A 23,097-nucleotide genomic window follows, 5' to 3' on the forward strand; every position below is an offset into this window, starting at 1 on the left:
AAGCTCCGCCCCTTTACGAGCGTCGGACACCTCCAGCACAACAAAGCATGTGAGGATCCGCAACATTGTTCCTTATCTGAACGTGCCGAATAGGGGATTTTATCTTTTTTTTTTAACTTCTTCTTTGCACTTCCACATTGATGCGCAAATCGCAGTAGGTGAGTCCACATGCACCGATGACGCTGATGCAAAGGGTTTGTTGTTTATTTTGGTTTGCCGCACATTCGGCGCCATTTTCGTACTCAGATGGTTTAAATAGCCGCCGCACGGTGGTGCAGCGCAGACCGCCTATAGTTGCGCTTTGTGATAAAAGTTCCAAATAAAAATCCTACCCATGTTGTATTGCTGCACTGGGCTTTAAAAATATCAATGAATTGTTTATTTTCCGGAATGAAATTAGCCAGACAAGGAACATCACAAATCTGAGTAGTCGCTGTCTGATCCTGAGTTTAGGGTTAACATTGCTGCGAGCGCATGTTTTCACTCCCTCGTAACATACATGCAATTGCTGAGTAATTTGCGTTTTTTCTTCTTTTTTTCTCAGCATCGTTTAATACATTGAAGTTGAAAGCAATACTTAAGGGTTTTGGTAAAATAAAATGGACAATTCACTCTAAAACATCTACCCCATCGTAAACTATTAACATGATGGTATCAATGCAGTTAGACTGTATTGATCTATTATTCCCCCATTTTATATAACGATTATTCCATATGACACTTATTTGTCGTGCAGTTGTTCTTCACGCTGTCTTAAAGATGCCTGTGCTATTGAATTAAATTTTCTGCTTGACTTGCTTTCACCCCAAGAGGGGAGTTGTGTTAAAATGCTCAGCCTAACTTGGCGCAGAATATTAAAAAAAGGTGCCTGTATAAAACACGTAAGCAACAACCGTCCAATAAGCCTCATCTCCATTGATGATACTGCTGGATAAATATAGACTGATAATCTTTCATGAAGCTGCGCATATCACGTGAGCAGGATGAGGCAGAAGCAGTCAGGGTTCATGTGGTTCATCCAGCACCAAGAGTAAACAGCGAGGATAAGTAAAATGACAATGATGGGACTCCATTGCTCGGGGTCTCCAGTGTAGTGCTGAATCAGCAGTGATAATGAACAATGTTTGTTGCTCTGCTTTGTAAGAGTGAGGTTATTGAGGTCCCATCTGAGCTTGGTGCTGTTAATCCTCTTTTGGGGGTTATGATGCGTTTGGGCAGTTAGACTACTACTGTGTTGTGCTAAATAAACAAACTCCAAATGCTTGGCCCATTCCTTGTGAATGACAGGAATTTACTACGTTTTCAACATTGTGTTCCAAATGGATATACTCTGTCATGAATTGAACAAGTCTATACTGGTACTATTTGTTTTTTGTTAAACCATATCTGAACTTTTTTTTTTTTCATGTTTGGAAGCCTTTTACCTCTGCAGTTTTGTACACACCGTTCTAGCAAACTGAGCCGATGTTGGAAATGGTTTTGGAATCACTTACAGAGCAACCATACAAAAATCAATCAGGCCGCTTCATTCATTTCCCATGGTGGTTCATGTTACACTATCAGCAGCACTTGCCATCTGTGTGAATCGATTCATTGGGAACTGGATTTGGATATGTTAACACTGAAGCAACCCTTGGTAACTTTGAATCCAATATTAAAATGGCTGTAATGTCTCACAATGACCTTGGTTTACTGTACCCATTCACAGTTTTCTCCACCTAATTGTGTCTATTCGCACTAATTGCTCTACAGATTTCATTGTTACAGTCTTTTTTTTTTGATTTATAAAACAAATGGCTAATAGCTTTTATAGTCAATCCTCATGTAGTAACTATTGCTAAAGTCCTTAGGCAGGTTTGTTTGCGCTAAGTTAACATTTAGTCCAGTCTACAAATGTACTTGTTTGCATGTATGTCAGCATCTGTGTACTTTATGTGTTGACTGAGCAAGTCTAATATAAGGAGTGTGGTCTTCAGACAAAAATAGTGATTTTTAGCTGTTTTTTTTTTTTTTTTTAATCTGTTGGTTTTTAGCCGGGAGGGCAGAGCCTGTAAACCCATGACTCATGACAGCTGATTGTCTCTGACAGTCCTCACCAGCGCACATCTTTTGAACACATACTGAAGCAGCATCCTCACACCTAGTAGGTCTGAATGTAAATCCCAGTCTGTGGATATCAAGGATAGACTGATTATCGGCCGGCACGATTGTCTGCATCGACATTCTGAAATTCGTTAAATATCGACCTCAGCCTTTAAAAAAATAAATAAAATAAAAATGACAGCTAATAGTTTATCAATTGAAACTTTTTTCAACTTCTGGGAGCCATTTATTTCACATACATTTTTGTTGGAAAATAACACAATATATAAGGGAAAGTTTTAAAATTACAGTTATTTTGAAATTACTTCAAAAATTATTTTGAAAACTATTATTTGTTCTCATTTTAGCTCCCTGGGAGTTCCCTGAAGTTTTAAAGGGATTTTAAAACAACTGTCTATTTTCTAACATTAAACAAAAAAAAAACCAAAAAACAATTTGCAAATCTGAAAAATTGTTCAATAAACACTTTCAACAAAGCAAACGCAGGCATCAGTATTTTTTTAGGACAACATTTTCCGGTTTGATCTGTATCGGTCTCCCAAAAAACATGATGGTCTATCGCTAATGGTGACAGTGAGTTGGGCAGTGGAGGCAGGTTAGTATAGATAATCTCACTCAGTAACTTGGACCTGATTAACCCTAAACTCTTGCTAATTCCTTAAGCCTACTCCTGGTGGCAAGGTAAAATGCTTTCCTTACTTTAAATTGACAAGCTGTATGTTCAGGGCATGCATCACCATTCTAATTCATGTATTCATGTTTGCGAGATGGGAACATTAGCATTAATTGCTATAGAAATTAATGCAGTTGGCGCAAGCATGGGTGCATATGTGCATATGCGTGCCATGTGCTGCAGAATGCTGTGAACATAAATAGATGTGAGCTCGTCAGTAAAGGCTAACTAATGAGTCCGAGCATCCTGAGCACACACAGCTATTTATATACCATACCTCCTCCTCTTCCTCATTCAGCCCTCCTGTCTCGCTTCATCTCACCTTTGTACACAATGTCAGAGCAACTCTAAAGTGTCAGTGACATACAACATGAGATGTAGTTTAAAATTTAACATTTCATTTTATTTTGGAAGGCAAATTGGATGAATTGGCAGCAAAAGGCAATTATCCAATCTACTCTACAAGTGTGATCGACAAAATAGAAAGAATAATTTCAGTTCTGCAGGACATTTCAAACACAGGGTTCCTGTCGTAAGAATTAACTCAACTAATTCTTGCTAGAGGGTGGCCTACTTCATCTATAATTTACCTCATTAGAGAGACTAATTATGTACTATTGAGGGCAGCCTTTTTCTTTACAGCGCCATGGTATTTATTTCATTAGCTCTGTGGTGCAAGTAAAAACAAAGAAGGTACTGCACTGCATTTAATCAACACGACTCCTGTTATCTCCATCAGTCAAGTGATGGAGGCTTCCCCTGCTCAGCTGGCCTATAGCTGAGATGTTAAATATGCAACTCAAAATGGTGGAGGCAGCAGGACAAGCTCAGCTGTTCCATTACGAGTGTGTCTGCTTCCTGACAATCAGAATTGAGATGACAGAGCATTAAAAGACCCAGTGGAGGCTGTGATCACTGATGCATAGCTGCGTGTGTGTGATAGAGAGAGAGATGACCTAGGGAAAAGGCCTATGGGGGGTCTCTTGGGGGGAAGGGTACTCAGGATTAGTTATAGAGTGCAGTGTAGTTATTGGTCACTGGACACAAACAATGGAGGACTAAAGAGGATTTTATTGTGTGTGTGTGTGTCCTCCCTCCTCTCCTGCATTTCCAGTGGGAGGTGCATGCATGGTATAGTAGGCCAAAGCTTGCACCCTTTGGGGCAACCCTGTACATCTGGAAGATTGGCCTGCCCTTCTGTCTGCCTGCTGAGCATCTGCCCTCCCCCCTTAGTTCATACGCGGCAGAGGGAGCCTTGAACTCATGCAATAGACATGAACACAGCAACGTCACTGACCAATTAGGCAAGACATTGTTCAGACGAGGTGTATTGCTACTGTAAGGGAGCTTTCTCAGCCAGCAGAGGTTGCGTGATTGCATAATGCTTGAAGTTTATTTCAGCCAGTCAAAGGCTTTAATCAGCAAGTAAGACCTTTCTAAATATGTGTAAATCTGTCCTCTCCACAACCCCAACAAAGTCCTGTTCATTAAACTGTAAGGCTGCTTTGCTGTCAAGTGCGGTCAAGTGCACAGTTGCCGTTTGGCTTTTTGGGGGTTTCATTTTCAGCAGTTTTCATTTTCAAATTATCCAGGGTTATATGTGTTAAATAACTGGACTGGATAGTAGCTTGTTTACCACCAGTATCTTGAGATAGTTGGTGGGGCTTTGAAGTAGAAATGTGAAATACTGTGTTGTGTGTTTTGTATCAAAACATTACATTTATTCAATAGTCTATACATTTTTTCCTAAACAGTCCTCACTGGCATTTAGGGTTTGTATGCTTTTATTGCATGCTTCCTTGTCATCAAACACTTCTGGTATGTGAGACGATAGAACTACACAGGTTAGTGTGTAAATGTTGGTGCAGATGGTACAAGCGACGCTAATAGGCACCTACACAGTGTAGAAAGCCTTCTCTGTATTCGTAAGATTTAATGAGTCCGTAACAGGCCATATTGTGATATTCATCATACCATCAAACAAGGACAGCTATTGTAGGGTTCTGTGCATGTGCGTGCATTGCAGGATATCTAGGCTTGAGTATGTACTGTGAATATAGTCTGTGGTTGACAGTTGGCTTAATGCCACTGAAAGGGGAAAGAAACAACATAAAACCACAGAGGATTGCTTAATTGGTGATAGTAATGCAATATCTGAATGCTATGAAGACACAAAAGAGGCAAATGTTGTTGTGCTGCACAAATATATGAAACTTTGAAAGCATGATTTGGTTATTTTTGTGAAAAATGTGTTTTTCTTTGTTTGTTTATTTTTTTTTAACTGACTAATGTTATATGCATACTTGTTTGGTATAGTGTTTCTATTTATTGCTTATGTTTGCCAAACAGAATTACGCATGTTTACGACACAGAAGATTATAGTCCATTGATCCTAATCTTGTTTGTTGTGTTCCAAGTGCAGCACTGTTGTGCTCTGTCACTTTCTGAAAAGTATTGTGACCTATGTCTACATTTTTGACTGGGCTCTTGTTCTCCATCGCAGTGGCTACCATGACAACAGAGGCAAGTGCCGTGAGCGAGGCGGATACTGAAGGCAAGCAGAAGGCTAGTGCAGCTGAACCCGAACCTGAGAATAAGCAAAGTCCAGAGGCAGCAGTGTCAGAGCCAGAGGGAGAACAATCAAGCAAGAAGGCGCAGGGACAGGCTGCCGAGCCTGGCACTGCCGATGCAACTTCCTCTCCCGAGGAAGAGCAGCTGAAGCCTCGCACCAGAACTTCTGCTGGCAAAGGCCTCTCTCGACTCTTTTCCTCTTTTCTTAAACGTCGCTCGCAGTGCTCAGAAGGTGAGGGCTTTGAGGCTGAAAAAGCAAGGGAAGAAAAAGAGGACAAAGTAGAACAGGGTGAGAAAGCTGAAGAAGAAAAAGTAAAAACTGAAGAGAAGGATGTTCTCCCAGAGGAGAAATCGGATCCAAAAGAGGTAAAACAGAGTGAAGAAAAACAACAAAAAGAGGAAAAAAAGACTGAGCCAGAGAAAATTGAGAAGAAGGGTAGTAAGAAGAAAAAGAAAGAAACCAAGAAGAAAACAGAGGACAAGGATGCAGAGAAGTTGACAACTGCTGAGGAGAAACAAGAAGTGGAGCAAGACAAGAAGAAAGAAGAGGAGACAGAAGAAGAGCAAAAAGAAGATGCACAGGTAGAGAACGCTGTAGAAATAGAAGAAGAAAAATTGGAGGGAAGAGGAGAGAAAAGGACAGAAGATAAAGCTACTGAAACAGAGCCGGAAAAGGAGACCAAAGAGGAGGAAAAAGTTGATAAACGGGTTGCAAAGAAAAAAGAAAAAGAAGAAAGGGTGAAGAAAAAGGAAGAAGAAAAAGCAAAGAAAAAAGCAGAAGAAGAAGAAAAGGCAAAGAAAAAGGAAGAGGAGAAAGAGAAAAAGAGGGAGGAAGAGAAGGCAAAAGAAGCTGAAAAAGCAAAGAAGAAAGAGGAGGAAAGGGCTAAAAAGAAGGAGGAGGAGGAGAAGGTGAAGGAGGAGAAATTAAAAAAGAGAGAGGAGGAAAAACTGAAGGAGGCTAAAAAGAGAGAGGAGGAAAAACTGAAGGAGGCCAAAAAGAAAGAGGAGGAAAAATTGAAGGAGGCCAAAAAGAAAGAGGAGGAAAAATTGAAGGAGTCAAAGAAGAAAGAGGAGGAGAAATTGAAGGAGGCCAAAAAGAAAGAAGAAAAACTGAAGGACACCAAAAAGAAAGAAGAGGAATCTTTAAGGGAGGTCAAAAAGAAAGAAGAGGAGAAATCCAAGGAGGCAAAAAAGAAAGAAGAGGTGAAATTAAAAGAGGCCCCCAAAAAAGAAGAGGACAAATCAAAAGAGCCCAAAAAGAAGGAAGAGGAGAAGGGCACGAAGAAGGCAGAGGAGAAACAGGAAGAAGACAAAGGGAAGAAAAAGGAAAAAGTGAAAAAAGGAAAGAAGGAAGAAAGTTCAAGTGAGGCCCGTGTGAAAGCACCAATTGCTGCTCCAGAGCCTGAACTTAAAACTGAGCCCGAAACTGAACAACCTCCTGATCAGCACTCACTCAGCAGTGCAGAAATGCAGGTCGGTGCAAAAACCGCAGATTTGAATGCATATTCATGTTACTAAGCCCCAATATTCATACTTGCATATGCATAAATCTTTTCAATTTTTCTCCTTCTCCCAGCCAGCTCCAGAGGAACCCAAGGAAGAAGCAGCAATCAAGGAGGATCCAGATGTTGCAGTAGTGGAAGAGGAGGAGGGTGCGGTGAAGAAAGAAACAGAGGAGAAGGAAGCAAAGGGAGATGAGGAGCCCAAGGAGGAAAAGCCTCCTAAAGAAAAGAGGACAGACAAGAAGGGTGATGATGCCAAAGGCTCCAAACGACAGAAAACAATTCAGTGCAAAGTTACTTTGCTGGATGACACTCAGTACGAGTGTGAGCTTGACGTAAGCCAACACACACAATGTACAGAATGCTCACAACTTTTTGGTTTTTCCTTTCTGAGAGATGCAATCTTCTCATTTAGAAACACGCTAAAGGACAGGAACTCATCAATAAAGTGTGCGACAACCTCAACCTGCTGGAGAAAGATTACTTTGGCCTTGCTCACTGGGAAACACCAACCAGCAAGGTCAGTTTAAAGCTTAACTCTCATTTGAATTTTGTTGGTGTGCCACTCGCTTATGAGAAAAGACCTAACCTAAGGGCCTAAGTGTACAAATGTCATTCACGAAAAATAAATCTTATCTGGGGTTTGGAATATTTATAACATGAGTAAAATAAAGCAAAACAATTTCTTTCTTCCGAATTAAATCTATTACATCTGGCAACAATTTAAAGTGTTTGCTAAATGTATTGTGAATTACTGAGAGGTTACATTTTCCTTCATCAGACATGGCTGGAACCCGGCAAGGAAATCCGGAAACAGGTGCCAGGTGCTGTCTATGAGTTTACATTCAACATAAAGTTCTATCCTCCTGACCCGGCACAGCTTACTGAAGACCTCACCAGGTGAATTTTACTTTGGTGCACTGTTTAAGCTTTTATGAAACAGTCTCTGGGCTCTAGGTTTTATAGTGAGGATATAGTGCATGAAATTAGTGATCCTCCTAAGTGGAGACAAATGTATTTTTTTGCCCCAAAAATGTGAACTGACCTGTTAGTGTTTGATATATTATAATCTCGGCTCTTTTCCAGGTACTACCTGTGTCTCCAACTAAGGAAGGACATCATGCGTGGGGTTCTTCCGTGTTCCTTTGTCACCCTATCCCTGCTGGGCTCTTACACAGCACAGTCAGAGCTTGGTGATTATGATCCGGAATTTCACGGAGCTGACTACGTTAAAGATCTTAGCCTTGCTCCTGGACAGAGCAAAGAGCTGGAGGAAAAGGTGATGGAGTTACATCGTACTTATAGGTAAGCCTCCAGAAGGTTTAAAAACCTGAAGAATCGGAACTGGTTTTACAAAATTTGATTCATAACCCATTGCCTCTTTCTGTGGAAGGTCTATGACTCCAGCCCAAGCAGACATGCTGTTCCTGGAAAATGCCAAGAAACTTGCTATGTATGGTGTGGACCTTCACCAAGCCAAGGTACGACCTGGTGCCAAACAAGTTTAATGGCTTGATGAGAATGGCTGATGAACACACAAACTACAAATCACATTTCGATTACAAAATGAAATTGATGTCTGTAATCTCACTGAAGTCACTTTGGAACTGCTCGACCTCGTCGTGTTTGAAAGTCTGCCCTTCAGTGGACGAAAGTTGAAAATGCAAGATTTTGTAATTTCTTGCATCACTGAGACCAGTGTGTTTGTGCTTTTGCAGGATCTCGATGGCGTTGACATTACACTCGGAGTTTGTTCTGGTGGTTTGATGGTGTATAAGGACAAACTGAGAATCAACCGTTTCCCTTGGCCAAAAGTTCTCAAGATCTCATACAAACGCAGCAGCTTCTTCATTAAGATCCGTCCATCTGAAGTAAATCAAAATACACATTTTTATTTGTTCCTCTGCTTAATTATAGAGTTTGTTTGTTAGTGTATCTTTGAGACCCAGCCAATTATTTTTTTGGTCCACTGTAATTGATATTTGTTGTTATCTGTAAACTTTGACTCATTTGAGTGACCCTACAAAGTCCTTGTGTGCGCAGAAGAGTACTGTACATAAAGACTTTTTCCAATATTGTCAAATGTGTTTGGGGAGGGTGCAATTAACCTTATTCTCTTGCTTAGACACAACCCTTGATACAAAGGAATAGGCTGAATTACAGGAGAATATCATGACTGGGACTTCTCTGTAAATCAGATCACACTCCCAAAACTTAAAACTTTACTCTTACTTTTTAGTGAGGCAATATAAAGTATTCATATAGTAGTTGTACTTTTATTATTATTATTTTATTTTATTTTTTTACTGAAATAAAATTTAGCCGCCGCTCTGACCACACGGGTTTTAGAATGTACTCATGCAACCTTGCTCCAGGGTAAATGTCACGCTTCATGCTGCGTAGCAGACTTAATGTGATCAACCAAATGTGACCCTTTTTGACCCTGCCTTAATTGTTTGGTTTTCTTGTCACACAGCAAGAGCAGTATGAAAGCACAATTGGGTTCAAACTACCAAACTACAAAGCCTCCAAGAAGTTGTGGAAAGTTTGCGTTGAACATCACACCTTCTTCAGGTATGAGCAGGTTGATCTTGCCCCATTTGAATGTCATGCCCTCATCTTGCCCACATGCCTGTCCGCTGCATAATTGGCTAACTACAGCCTAATCCGTGAAATTGGCTCCGTGTCCATTTGACCAGCTACTGTGCACTTGTCCTGACCTTCGAACGAACTATCTAAGGGTCAAAGTTGTTGCTTACAAAGTTACACAACACTGCCAATTTTGGAATTCTAAATCATGTCTCCAGGCTTGTTGCTTTGATGGCCAATGAACGTAGAACAAATGCATCTGTTCGTCAGGGTTTCAACAACCGAGCCTCCCTCGTCACGTCGCTTCATCCTGGGCTCCAAGTTCAGATACAGCGGGCGCACCCAGGCCCAGACCCGGCAAGCCAGTTCCATGATCGACCGCCCTGCTCCCCGCTTCACACGCTCTGCAAGCAAACGCCTCTCCCGCAATTTAGATGGAGGTACTGTTTGTTTTGGAGCCCTACCTTTGTGCTACACAAGTGTTTCATCAATAAACACAGATACGGAAAGATACTCTTCTTTGGGCCCAACAGCTCTCCAGAGCCTCACAGCATCAACCAGGTGTGAGGTTGATGCCTGGTCCTCGATACTTGTTTCCGAAAGCCCCCACCCTTTCCTAGAATTTCCAGGTACCTGGAATTATGTGGAGCTTTGCCTTTGTGTCCTTACGTTCATTGCGCTTACTAATGGATAGACTGTTTCATTTAATGCACCAATCTCTGCTTTACCATGTTTGATGTCACTTCAATAACCTGTTCAGTCAACCACTTTGCCTTTACCCTGGCGTGGTCCCAGGGTGTCTTTGGTCACTGCTCAATGCACTGACTCGATCAGGCTTGATATTGTTTTTATTTTTATTTTTCGTCCTTCTCGGAAGTTGCAGCTTGATGTTTGTTTTGCCCGTGTGCTCATCATCTTAACTTGGCTCCCCTTTTTCTTACTGTTGCTGCTTCAATGACTTCTTCAAATAGCACTACCCTTTTGGGTGTAGCATATGTGCTAAAAGTCCACTTAGCTTTCTCAACTAACCTCCGCTCAATGGACTCAGCGAGATCTTGCTTAAATGTTTTTCACGTAACTTGAAACACCAGCAAGCATCATCACATAATGGCATCACGCCACCATGTCCTCTTCACAGCCAGAGGTGAGTCTGGACAGACAATTATTCAGTCCTGGAATACTCAGGCCGGCAGTCGGCCATGGTGGGAGCTTTCATCTGATGCACAGCTACAGACAAGAAAGGAAGATGAATGGTCGACCCTGGTCGAACGAGACCCTCCCTTTCCATTTTCTCCATCTTTTGGTTTTGTAAAACAGCCAGGTATGAGCATTTGTATTGCCTGCTAGCTTCAGGAGCATATTTTTCCCCACAGGTGTCCTCAATATGCATTTATTAATGCTTTTGTCTTACTGTATTTTTGCTCGTTTGATGTAAATTATTTGTATTCTCATATTGTTAGGAAAGCTCAGGTTGGAAAACAAGAGCTCTATTGACAGGCTATTGCAACCAGCACAGGAACGACTCCATGATTGGTTCCTCTACTTTGATCAAATCCCCAGCCAGTTCTTGTATAAGAATGTCAATAAGCCTGAATCACTGAGTGATGGTATGATTTGCAAGCAGACATTCTATATTGTTACTGAGACAGAACACTTATTTTTACATCATGCTTTTCTATTCAATTCCTGCTTTTCTTCCACGCAGCCCAGCTCCAGGTAACAGATGAGGAGTCTGAGTGTGTCACAGAGCAAGAAGATGAGGAGTTTATTGAGAGGCTTGAAGAGATGGTGACAATAGTGGAGAAGCTAGAAGAGATGGAAGATTTGGAAAGGAGGCTGAGGAAAGTTAGAGATTTAGAAGAGAGGCTCCAAGAAGTAGAAGTGATGTCAGATAGGATCCAGGACGTAATTGAAGAGGAATTAGGGGAACAAGAAGTTACCCAACTAAAGGAGGAGGAAATTCAGAAACAAAGTAAATCTGTAATACAGACTGTGTTGAAAAATTCTTTGATGACTGTGAATAAGATGAATGATGATGATGAGAGAGATGAATTAGAGGAACAAATAAAAGAGGTATTTTTAAAAGGCCTTTTGCCTGAGGAAAATGATGCTAAAAAAGGAAAAGCTGAGCATCCGTTTGATTATAGTCTGAGAGAGAAGCTACGTCAGATTGAAGAAGAATGGAAAGATGAGGTAAAGGAGAAGTTTATTGTTCCTCCTGTCAATATCTCTTCTCAAGTAGCTTATGAGAAAGTAGTAAGGACTAAGAAGAGAGTTGCTTTTGTGGATCAGAGGCCACAGAGAATTGATGCTATGGAAGATACACTTCTAAAGATAATCTCAGAAAAGACATCCTTGCACGGTGAGATTGGATTGAAGACCGAAATATTGCAGGAAAGCGCTGAGATTGAAGAAGGATCTTTCCTAGCCAAAGATAAAGATATATGGTCCGTGCTTTTTGGTCGTCCTCCATACACGCCTATTGTCAAACCATCAGGTACAGTATTATGGCATTCTGCATTCATCAATTTAAGTCTTCTGACATTTGTTGCAGATGTAGCACTAACTATAATACAATTGCTCACCTGATGCTTGCTCTTTTTGGAGTAGATGGAAATTGAAATGTATTTCTTATCAGTGGCTTTCTGCTAGTGTCAACCAGCTTCGCTTCCTTTTGAACTTGGGTGCAACCTTTGTTTCTTACATACGTCCAAGAAATTTATTTGTGTTTCTACACCCTGTTCAGTTACATCAGTGAAACCTCTTTCATTGGATGAGGGTGAGTTGTTCACATCTAAATCGGTGGCTACAGCAGTTGTGGATAAAAAGGTCTTACTAGAAGAACGACTGGTGGAAGACATTCCATCATCGCAGATCTTTCTAGAAAGAGAAGATGACTGGTTTGTATTGCTGTATGGTGTTCCCAGAAATGTAAAACCAGGTACGTTTGCGTTCCTGTGCTGCTTCGCTAAACACTTAAGCTTTCTTGTGCCTCGTTTTTATGATCATGCATTTTGTTCAGTTACCTTAAAGGAACCAAGCCAAAGGGAGGCAGAAAGTTCGGTGTCTGTAGTTGAAAAGCACGAGGAAATTAGGCAGGTACTACTTGAAGAGACAAAAATAAGGGAAGAGATACCAACATATCTTCAAGAAATCCAAAGACAGCCGGTGAAAGATCGAGGCAATGACTGGTTTATGTTGCTGGATGTAGTTTCCAAAGACAGCACTTATGTAGCACCAGGTATTGCTTAAGTCCCTTGTTTGGCTTCACAGCTTTACTAAAGCAAACATGTTATGCTTTGCTGGCATTTTTATTTAAAAGTCCTTCAACAATGTGTAGGGCCTGAGAGAGTCCTTCTTCTTGTTGTAGCTGCTGTTGATGTGCCTGCTAAAGATGTCGCTCCGACTGACGTGACAGTTGAAATTGGAGACAAACCCGTCAATGATGTAATAATCAAAAAGGAAGAAATAATAAAGGATCTGAGTCAAAACAAAGCCACAAGGCTGTCACCCAGTTTGAGAGTAATAGATGACGATTGGTTTTTACTGCTGAATGTTTCCACCAAAGAACCACAGTTCGTACCGCCAGGTATTGCTGACATCCTACATGATCTGCCTTAATGTTTGGAGCCGTCACTGATTAAATATCTTCACATCCTTCTTTTTGTCAAGTGACCCGTGCTGGGTATGTTCAAGCTCATGCTGAAGAATGCATTTCTATTATGGTTGAAGAAAGAGTAGAGGTTGTAGAGATGCTCCAAAAAGAAGAGGCTTCAAATAAAATGTATCCAGAGTTGAAAATAATCCCATCAGTCATAAAAACTGAAGACGACTGGTTTCTACTGTTGGATGTTGTTCCCAGAAAAACCACCTTTGTTCCCCCAGGTATCCACATCTCACTTTCTTTTTTGTGGTTTTCACACATATGTCAAAACGCTAGAGGAATCTAATTTTCACATGTGAAATAGTTACTCGACCGATGGCAGCTAAAATTGATCCAGATGTTGGACTCATGGTTGAAGTAAAAGACTTTGAGTTGAGACCGGTTGGTTTGAACCAGATGAGAAAGCATCCATCCCAACCACAGCCAAAGAGAGATGATGATGACTGGTTTGTGATATTTGAAGCCGTTCGTGATGAGGCAGTTATACTACTACCAGGTATATCATTTGTGTTTTGCACACTGACTACAAAGCTTTTTGTCTCTGCTTGGCCAATAGAAGTATTCGTTGGTTTTTTTTTTCCATGTGACTGTGTGCTTGTGCCAGACGCCCGTGTTGAAATTACTCCAGCTATAAGGAAGCCCTTTGAGGTGCAGGCGTTAACAACTGAGACTAGAACTTGGAAAGAGGTGATAATTGGTGAGAACACCAGGCTTGATGAGACACGAATTTCAGAAATAAGGCCAGTTGTACCAACATCAGGGAGAGAAGATGGTGATGATTGGTTTGATCTTTTCCAACAACAAACAGTCCTAGAAAAGACACCTCCTGTTGCATCAGGTATCCATCCCTAAATGTATCTTTATGAACAAATTTTAAATCTAACATACACATGAAAAACTAATTTATTATACAGAACCACCACATCCAGTTCAATTTTAAGTCTACTTTATATACATATTTTTTTCTATCAGTTGGTGTGGTTGAGCGTATTATTGACATGACCACAGTGAAAGCAACAAAACAAAAATCCAGCATGGAAGAAATGAGGCTTCCAGTGAAGTTAGTTGAAATCAAACCGCAGCCAAGAGAGATGGATGATGACTGGTTTGTGATTTTAGATTCAATGAAAGTACCAGGTATGCCTTTCAAATTTAAGTTTAATAAAAAAATTGGCTAAATATGATTTGACTTTTTGTTTTGTTTTTTAATTCTACAATAGCGGCTGAACCTGTCCAAAGGTATCCCAACGTAGCTGCATCAAAAGCTTTTGCAGGCATAGAGCAAAAACTGCAGAAAGTTACTGTAGCGGAGCAGGTGTGGATTGAAGAGCAGCAGCCATTTCAAGTAGGGAGAAAGACAGATGATGATTGGTTTACTCTTCTAGATGTGGCCCCTAGGAGAACAGGTATATTTGAAATGGCTCTGACCTTTATGCAAACATTTATCACATTACTGGCTCAGTCTATGCAACTACCGTATTTGGGTTTTAACTGGCTCCATACGTTATGGTTGTTCAAGTTCAATGTAAATGTTTTTATCCTAACGTATTGAATGATATTTTATGAAATAGCTGCTGTCCCTGAGCGCCCGAGATTCCCGGCAGAGGTTCCAAGAGTGTTAACTTCTGAAACCAAAACAAGAATTTCACTTTTTGAGAGACTCCAGTTTGAGAAACAGATCCAGAAAGAAAGACAACCCCTCAAACACACTCATGTCCATGATGATTGGTTTGTTCTACTAGATTTTGGCTCCAGAAAGCCAGGTATTCTGTCTTTCATGTGCTCCCCGCACATGGTTTTGCTTTTTGCTTTTCGACCAATGCTTATTAACATTGAATCTTAGATGGATGATGGGTGCCCATCTATCAAGGATGTCTGACAAGTCTTTATCATCCAGATTGAAAAATTCTTGTGTCCTAAGCTCGCATTCTCAGTCATGCTGCTTTCTAACAAGAACTGTACTGCAGCTTCTTATTCTCTCCACTGTGGTATTTTGTGTGAACCCTGCTGAAGTTGCCAGCGAAGGAGGATTCAAGGTAAGGTAAACGCCATTATGTGTGCTTTTCCTCGAAGCTTGCAATAAAGTACAATGAGAGAATTTGGCAGTGTGGCATTTTGGGCTGGGGCAAAAAGTTGAACTAGTCAGGTAAGTTGACTTTAAAGATAGGTCGGCTCAAAATATCCACCCCAAAAGCTCCACCCGAACCCTGTTTGTGTTTTCTTGACAGACCTTTCTTGCAAACGCACATAATGGTGCAAAGGCACGCACACACACCAATCCATATTAAATTCATTAAAAAACTACTGTATACATTTTGTTTACTTTAGGAGGGTATGAGGGGGAGTGTCGATTATACCATTATTCGATGGAATAATCGATAGGGTAATTTATTTTAAAAAGATTCAATAATGACAGGCCTGGTGGAGTTTGTTTGTTTGCGTGGTTTTTAATAGATTGATTTCCCCATTGATTTCTAATACAAGCTCCCTTTCACTCTGTATTTTGTTTAGTGGTGATCACACAGAGAAGCGCCCGACCTGTCAGTGCTCCAGTCTTCTCCCAAGCTGCTCTGGCAGAAGCTGGAATTCCAATGGCACCCTTCGACCAGCCTCAGACCTCCACTCCAATCAGAACAGCAATCAAAGAGGAAAGGAAGCTCGAGGTCACCTTAGAAGTTGTTGAGCCATCAAAAACCGAGGACAAGGTAATCATTTAATTATGTGTACTTTTAAGTGTTTACTATTTGATAAGTATTCCATTAAAAAACTCCTGCCTCATGAAATTCGTCATGAAATTGCTCAAAAATAGGGATTTTCATAAAAATATTTTCATTAATGGGAAATAAAATTCTGAATGCCAGTTAGAGATTGTCCTCTGAACTAAGTCTTTTGCTGCTGTAGTCAGCAGTATGGAATGACCAGAGAACTGACAGCTCACTGACATTGTCTATCAATGGGGACATTCAGGTTAGTGTCAGACTCCGGCCTCAGAGACATATTTCCATTCAAAAACAAGTGGTAGGTATTGCTAACATGTGTCCCTATCTCCTCACAGTCTGAGGTCACGAGCAGAGAGGTGGTGCAGTTGCGAAAGGTCAGATTCTTAGCCGTGTGTGCCATTTTGCCGTTTCTGCTTACAATTTGCACTGACCAAAACAATAATTTTCATCTTTCTCCCATATGCATCCATGTAGAAAAACCATATCATGTTAAAGTTATCTTCAGTTAGATAGAATATTCAAGAATAGATAAAACGTTTGCAAGCCATGTTTACGTACTATGTACTATGTACTTGTACTGTTGCCTCAAGGTTATACACACATTTGTCTTTAACGACATTATTAAACTCCACTGCATGCTGCTGCAACCCCTGAGATGTGTTTGCATGGCTATACTGTGCACTTACTGTAAACCAGGGCATGTTAACCTTTTTTTTTTCTTTTAAATCTCAATGTCACCACACATGCTTGGTTCTTTATTCAACATAAGACTGGAGGACTTAAATCTGTCGGGATTTGATCATTAGCCTAAGTCCCTTAGCCTCAGAGCTACTTTGCATGTTGACTCTTTGGAGCTCCTTGTCTTTGTTTTTAATTAACACTTCAGTGAGCGTCATGTTACGCATGTCTGACATGTAGCTACCTTCATAGAAAACTGACACCCTGACTCCTCCCTTTTTGTTCTGTTCATTTTTCACAGAAAAGAGCTAAGAAAATTGAGGGTGACTCAATTTATATGAGACATAGCCTTTTAATGTTGGAGGTTTGTATCCCCACTGGAGATGTCACGTCTCTCGCTTTGTTTTCTTGCTCTTGGCGCACTGGCTGCTGTTTCATATCACGCTTGCATTTAGGCTTGATTTTAAACTCGCATCGGCTTCCAGCACATCTGATTGGCTATTTAGATTACTAAACAAATGTGTGTTTATGCCAATTCTAATCCACCTTTTTCAGGAATGTGCTGCTGAATGCTGAAGACCTCTACCAATAGGGCCGTCTTTCTTGATACTCTTACTCATTGTGCTTGGCAGTCCGTAAAACTACCCTTCTAGTGATGGGCAGCAAGCAAAGCATGATTCACAGGCAGATTTTTTTTTCTCAGTCTGTCTCGCAATAGGATCCAGAAAGACACGACATATTAGAGCAAAGTGTTTTTTAGTTTAACTCAGATTTACGAAGATTATGATTGTAATAAAGATTAAAAGCAGTTAAAAAAAAAAACTACTCTGAAACCAACAGATCCATCTTAAGACATTAAATTTAACATTACCAAAGATAATAACTCAGGATAGGCGATGCGGATAACCGGCCTTATTTCAAAGTGTCGGTACTTGTCAAATATCGGCCCTCTTTTGCTTGTTTTTTCGATTGGGTACATTTTTGTCTTTGTTTAAAAGTTTCTTTCCAAACTGCCTCGCAACATCATGCCTTCAACAGAGCCTGATATGCCTGCACGTTTAGAAAGAAGAGCAGCACCAATCTATTTTCAACATAACACCAACACACTAGAATTGTTAGATTTCTGCACCAACCCAACAGAAATAAATATGCCAGTGGTGTTTACAAGTTGAGAGCTCCTGGTGGTGATTAAAACTCAAAATCAGTAGTTTCTTCTGTCTCCCTTTGTTTACCAGGAGATTGCCCCCTGGTGGCTTGTTAAAAACAAATGCAGATAAGCTGCACTCCACTATAAACCACAGAAATCAAAGCATGAGGTATAAGTAGCTACTTGAAGTCCAAAATTCACGGAAATCTTAAAGGAATATCTATAATAGGGTATATGTGTTTCTTCAATTTGATCTGTCATTGTTATTTGGGAAATGTTATGTTTCAAAAGTCGATACTTATACCTGTACCGGTGACTAAGAGAATTTAGACGTAAGATGTAAGGTTAATCTGTCCTATTCTGTCGATTAATTAATTATTAAGATGTTGAACAAAAAAGCTTTAATTTTCATCTCTTCATTAAAAAATAGAGTTCTGAGGATTTTGAGGATTTTGACAATTTTAGGTGTCTAAATGGTTAATCACTTATCAAAAATAATTATGGATTAGTTGTCCATTAATCAATTCATTATTTCACTGCTAAATCTTTTTTTAAATTTTAAAACATGATATTTTAATTCACAATATGAATCGAAACAGAAAAGTTACCATATTATTACAACATAAATGAAATTGTTTTTAAACACAAGACCCCTGGCATCTTTTCTTGCCTATAAATTTATTATGATAGAAAGTTTTCTACAGTATGTGGTGGAGATTTTCAGAATGAAGTGCAGCCTTTCATTAATACAGCGACACTGACATTTTGCTCATTTACATGCTAGGGAACAGCATCTCAGACAAATGCATGAAGATACAAACCAATCGAGCTGCTTGTATATGGATGTCGTTTTCTAACATTCAACAGTGCAGCTGTATATTTATACGTCATCAGCGCTTCACATTGTGCCATTATAAGATATTGTGCTGTGTGAGTAGATGTCTTAATCAATTGGGAACATACAAATGGAAGAAGGTACATCTGCACTGTATGCTGCAGAGTTTTTGTACCCGTGCTGAGATTTACAGTAGATCATTGGGATCTTTCTCTTATGCTTTAGCGCTTTCTTTCGCCGTGCTTTTGCCATCTCATTTGCTAATTTGCTTGAATTGCATGTGCTGCAATTTTACAACTAAAATGATTTTCCTAATTGAATCTTAACTTAGTGTCTTTTAATTTCTAATTAAAAATTAAAAAATATGAAAAATGTTACTTTGTTATATGGCTCTGTTCTTTTATATTTTAAGATTTACAATTGCGGCATTTCACGATTGAGTTGCTATAGGCACCAAACTAGCTCCTTTCTAAAGCTTTGGCTACATTATGTGTGATTGCACATCTAAAGAGATGTTCAATGTTCATTGTTGTTAATGCCGTCTGGTGATCCACCTGTGTCATGACTGCAGTTTTTACTTGTTGATCTGAAGCATGTTTTCCAGATTTTTGCAAGCAATGACCCTAAGCACTTAATTAAGTCTAATTTGAATCTTTGCAATCAAGTCTGTTTGACAAATCAAGGTGAAGGTTGGAATATCTTTGACTGAACAAATGTCGGAACCCTCATTGTACAATGATTCTAAACCAATTGATGAATCATGTAAAAAAAACAAACAAAAAAAAAAACAATCCAGATTACTCAACACGTTCACTCTGAAGGAACTGAATCACTAACTCTGCTCTTTGCTTATCATTTTTAATCACATCTATACCAAAGGTAAAGAAGTTCTGATTAACAACTCCCCGCCCATCTTTTTCATCCTACCCATATTCCTCAATCTTTTCTTTTACTCCCTTCCACTCATTCTTTCCTCTCTTTTTTATTTTGGCTGACCCTTCTGGGTCATCTCTCTCCATTCACCCTACTGCTCATCTTCTCTTCACCTGGCCTCTCCCTTTGTAGGAGTTTGACAAGCCTCAGGAGGACCTGCTCAGGCATCACGCCAGTATCAGCGAGTTGAAGAGGAACTTCATGGAAGCTGTGCCAGAGCCCAGGCCCAGTGAATGGGACAAGCGTCTGTCCACGCACTCACCATTACGGACTCTGGGAGTCAACGGTCAGCCCAGTGCAGATGGGGTAAGTCTCAGGCATGGAATCACACATCACAGTATGAAATGAAACTAAAAAGTGAAACACCTTCATGAAATGCAGAAAATGTGATGCATATATGCATGTGGCCTACCATCAGATATCAACCATCTCCTCATAGTTTGACAGCTATCAAGGCTGCTGTGTGTTTTTGGAAAGAATCACTCGCGAGTGCTATTATCAGTGTGCAAGTTAGACTTTTTATTTATTTATTTATTTATTTTCCAATTGAGTGAAATGGTATATAATGTCGCTCCTCCAGATTGCTTTTTCGGTTGTTAGATGTTTCATTTGACGGTTTGATCTGCGTGTGCATGTTTGGATTTTATGGCAATGGCATGTAAGATGCAGCACACGCATGATTTGATGAAGAATTGTGGGTGGGCTGGTTGAATAGGGTCTGCATTTATAAATACTCGCTGATGTAATGTGTCTGATGTGGATGAGGCATCTTTGGTGTTCTATCGACATGCTTTATCACACATGCATCAGATGTTTCTGACGTGTCCGCATCGCATGCTGACAGATGTTACGCATGGTCCAACGGGATATGACCCCCTCTCTCCGGTGGATTTGCACGTTCTTGCACACAGTAAAGTTTCCTTCCCTGTGCCCTGTGTCTTCATCATACTCTTTCTGCTTCTGCGACTTGTTTGTTCGCACTCTTTTCTTCCTATGCTGCTTTTACACTTCACTGCTGCTTTCCCCAAGCCTTGTTTGTTCCTGAAGAGAGAAGGTCTGATTCACAGCTGTGCTCAATGTTTTTACTCCTCCAGCCAAAATTGGTAACTCAATCATAACTACAATACATGGTCATTTTGAATTACATCTAGCATAACCGGATTTTAGACATCACACCAATATTGTTTGTCTGATGAATGACGATCGGCTTGCGATATGTTCTAATGTAGATCTCGTTTAGCTATTTGCATAATGTCTGTACTTGAACACAAATCTAATTTGGTGGAGACACGCACTAAGTAAATAATATTACCCATATTGAGTATAAAAATCACAACAAATGTAGACAGATTAGATTACTGCCACCAAAAAAGTGTTATTTAATACATTAAAAAAACACTTGGAAGAAGAAGTCTCTAACTGTACATTCTATAAAATAGAAACACACAGTAAGTTTTTTTTTGTATAGAATAGTAAAGGTGAGGATGACTTTCTGTCTTTTGAAACTTTAGTGAGATATAGTTCATGGAAGTACAAAAAGCAAAAGAGAAAATGCATGTTGAAATGCATGTGCTAGCGGTCCCATGCTTGGAAAAGCATGAGCTGCAAACAGAATCAAACACTTGCCTTTTGGTTACATACATTTCAAATACTACTAACATTTGGCATTTTTGCTCGTTCAATGGCCATCAAAACTCCTCCCTCTCATCTCTCTGCCCTGCTTTCCCACCCCCTTCAGTTTGTCACCCGCCTCCCGCGCGGCCCCCTGCTCGACTTCTACTCCAAACGCAGCTGAGGGGCCGTCTGGACTCTGTGGAAGTCCCACACAGGCGTGAGTGTGACCTGCGGAGACTGAACCCAAATCACCTTTGCCATCTCGCTTTCTCTTCTCCGTCCTTCGCCTTCGCTCTGACATCACCGTTGCGTTGCTCATTTCTCATCTTCTGTTCCACCTGAGAAGGCACTTTTTTCCCCTCTCCTTCATGGAACGAGACTGCCACCTTTTCCATTTCTAAACACTTTGCTATTTCCCAAACAGACGGATTAGAACTGGAATTGAATCCAACACTCTTTTTACACCTTCTCCGACTTTCTGCTGGACACTTTATCAAATAGATTTTTATTTAGCTTCTTATGTTGCCTCCCCTCTTCTCTTTTACCTACTTTTATTCGCACTGTGAAGCAAAGGGCATTTTATTGAAATCAGGCCTGGTATCCTGAGACATTCATCAAAATCTTTGTCACGGCGTATTATTTCTGTGATGAAAATTCGCAAGGCAGCTATTTTTTTGTTGGTAAAGGCAGTATATTAACTGCATGAGTCCTCATGCATGACCAAAGAAAAAAAAGCATTCCATTTATACATCACACGTTTTGTATTCATGCATTTTGTTCTTTTGTTTTAGTGTGCATTATATCATGTATCAAGGTGTTTATTGAAATGTAATTGGTATACACAAGTTAATGGTCATGTTAGTGAAAGAAAAAAGTTAAAAAAAAATCTCTGTATAATCACAGAACAAAATTGTTTTATAGAATAACATGGCTTTATCATCATAGTAGATCATTGTCTAATGATTGTAAACAACCAAGTGGTAGCGTACGTGTTTTTTTTCTAACTGCCTGTTTTTTGGTGTTATTTAACGTGTATCCTCAAATAGTGGCCTCTAATCTAATACATGCCATGTTTTAATAAATCAGCAGGCTTCTTGAACATAAATATCTCCCTTTGCATTAATGTTTTTTTTTTAAGATAGGCCGTGAAATACACAGTTTTTTTTACCACCCCAGGGTGGCCATTGTACAATTTCCTGACGACTGGAACACAGTTTGCTCAGGACTCAAGTAATAGTCTATCATGGCTCACTTTGCCAAGGTCACATGACCAGCCTCAGAAAGCAGCAGCAGAGAGAAAAATTCTCAGTTGTCTAATCAACAGACATGAGGTACTCTGCATTTGGGTAACTACAGCTCTCAGGTCACTATTTGAGGAAATAAGGCATACAGAATAGGTTTGATCATCACAATGAATATGGATGGGTTCTTTGTCCCACTAATAATAAAATATGTATCTCAAGCTGTATTGTTTGGTGTCATATCACCTATTAGTCTCTTTGGTTTTTGGAATTTTGTCACAGACTTATACCAGCTACACATCCATGTTTTGTTAGGATGGAGCTTTGCAATGTTGTTCATCTTGCCTTAGCATGTCATACAGTATAAAGACCTTTTGAAAAGGGATGTACAAACTGCAGTACACATGGTGTATTCACATCGTTATCACTTAAACAGATTGGCATTTTTCCTTTTTCTTTTAGAGCTTGCACGTTAGTCCCCTGTGCAGAGGTTCAGAGACCAGGGCTGCACTCGAGGAAATGAGCCTTAGCCATGGTTCCGTGGCTCCCAGAGTTCCTTTTGACAAGTCATGTGATCAGGAAGCACTTGTGGTGATTGGGTCATCCCTGGTACCAAAGTTAGAGATGGAGTTGGTTCAACTGCATCCCTCTCTTGAGCCCAGCAGTAAAAATTTAGATGAGACCCAGAAAGAAGAAGGTTCGTGTCCCAGATTTTCGCAGTGCTCTGGGAATGTAGTTGGATCGTCCACTGCTTCCTATTTCAGGAGCGGTGGTCCACAGGTCATACGCAGCTTCCAGGTAGCCTCCTGTCTTCTTCAGGCTTATTC

At 40.2% G+C, this 23,097-nt stretch overlaps 1 protein-coding gene across 8 annotated transcripts in view; it reads left to right on the forward strand.

Annotated features, from left to right (window-relative positions):
- Positions 1–23,097, forward strand: part of LOC148426750 (uncharacterized) — a 27,617-nt gene continuing 4,520 nt past the window's right edge. For 2 of the 8 annotated variants that reach the window (XM_088411833.1, XM_088411834.1), the window contains exons 1-28: positions 1–158; positions 5,280–6,820; positions 6,924–7,184; positions 7,265–7,369; positions 7,631–7,749; positions 7,936–8,154; positions 8,243–8,330; positions 8,568–8,720; positions 9,326–9,423; positions 9,709–9,878; positions 9,972–10,067; positions 10,577–10,759; positions 10,899–11,045; positions 11,144–11,935; positions 12,185–12,379; positions 12,461–12,679; positions 12,809–13,027; positions 13,111–13,323; positions 13,407–13,598; positions 13,707–13,940; positions 14,075–14,239; positions 14,323–14,508; positions 14,674–14,865; positions 15,614–15,807; positions 16,004–16,069; positions 16,158–16,196; positions 16,802–16,864; positions 19,548–19,721. In XM_088411833.1, the coding sequence (XP_088267959.1) occupies positions 5,288–6,820; positions 6,924–7,184; positions 7,265–7,369; positions 7,631–7,749; positions 7,936–8,154; positions 8,243–8,330; positions 8,568–8,720; positions 9,326–9,423; positions 9,709–9,878; positions 9,972–10,067; positions 10,577–10,759; positions 10,899–11,045; positions 11,144–11,935; positions 12,185–12,379; positions 12,461–12,679; positions 12,809–13,027; positions 13,111–13,323; positions 13,407–13,598; positions 13,707–13,940; positions 14,075–14,239; positions 14,323–14,508; positions 14,674–14,865; positions 15,614–15,807; positions 16,004–16,069; positions 16,158–16,196; positions 16,802–16,864; positions 19,548–19,721 (6,315 nt within the window). In that variant the 5' untranslated portion in view covers positions 1–158; positions 5,280–5,287. Of the gene's footprint in view, positions 159–5,279; positions 6,821–6,923; positions 7,185–7,264; positions 7,370–7,630; positions 7,750–7,935; positions 8,155–8,242; positions 8,331–8,567; positions 8,721–9,325; positions 9,424–9,708; positions 9,879–9,971; positions 10,068–10,576; positions 10,760–10,898; positions 11,046–11,143; positions 11,936–12,184; positions 12,380–12,460; positions 12,680–12,808; positions 13,028–13,110; positions 13,324–13,406; positions 13,599–13,706; positions 13,941–14,074; positions 14,240–14,322; positions 14,509–14,673; positions 14,866–15,613; positions 15,808–16,003; positions 16,070–16,157; positions 16,197–16,801; positions 16,865–19,547; positions 19,722–21,153; positions 22,492–22,732; positions 23,069–23,097 lie in introns of those variants that run through there. The other 6 variants (XR_015865235.1, XM_088411830.1, XM_088411836.1 and 3 more) reach the window with 6 other exon arrangements.

The sequence above is a fragment of the Hippichthys cyanospilos genome, chromosome 3 (genome assembly GCF_059441005.1).
Source record: "Hippichthys cyanospilos isolate Australia breed blue-spotted pipefish chromosome 3, RoL_Hcya_1.0, whole genome shotgun sequence".
Lineage (NCBI taxonomy): Eukaryota > Metazoa > Chordata > Actinopteri > Syngnathiformes > Syngnathidae > Hippichthys > Hippichthys cyanospilos.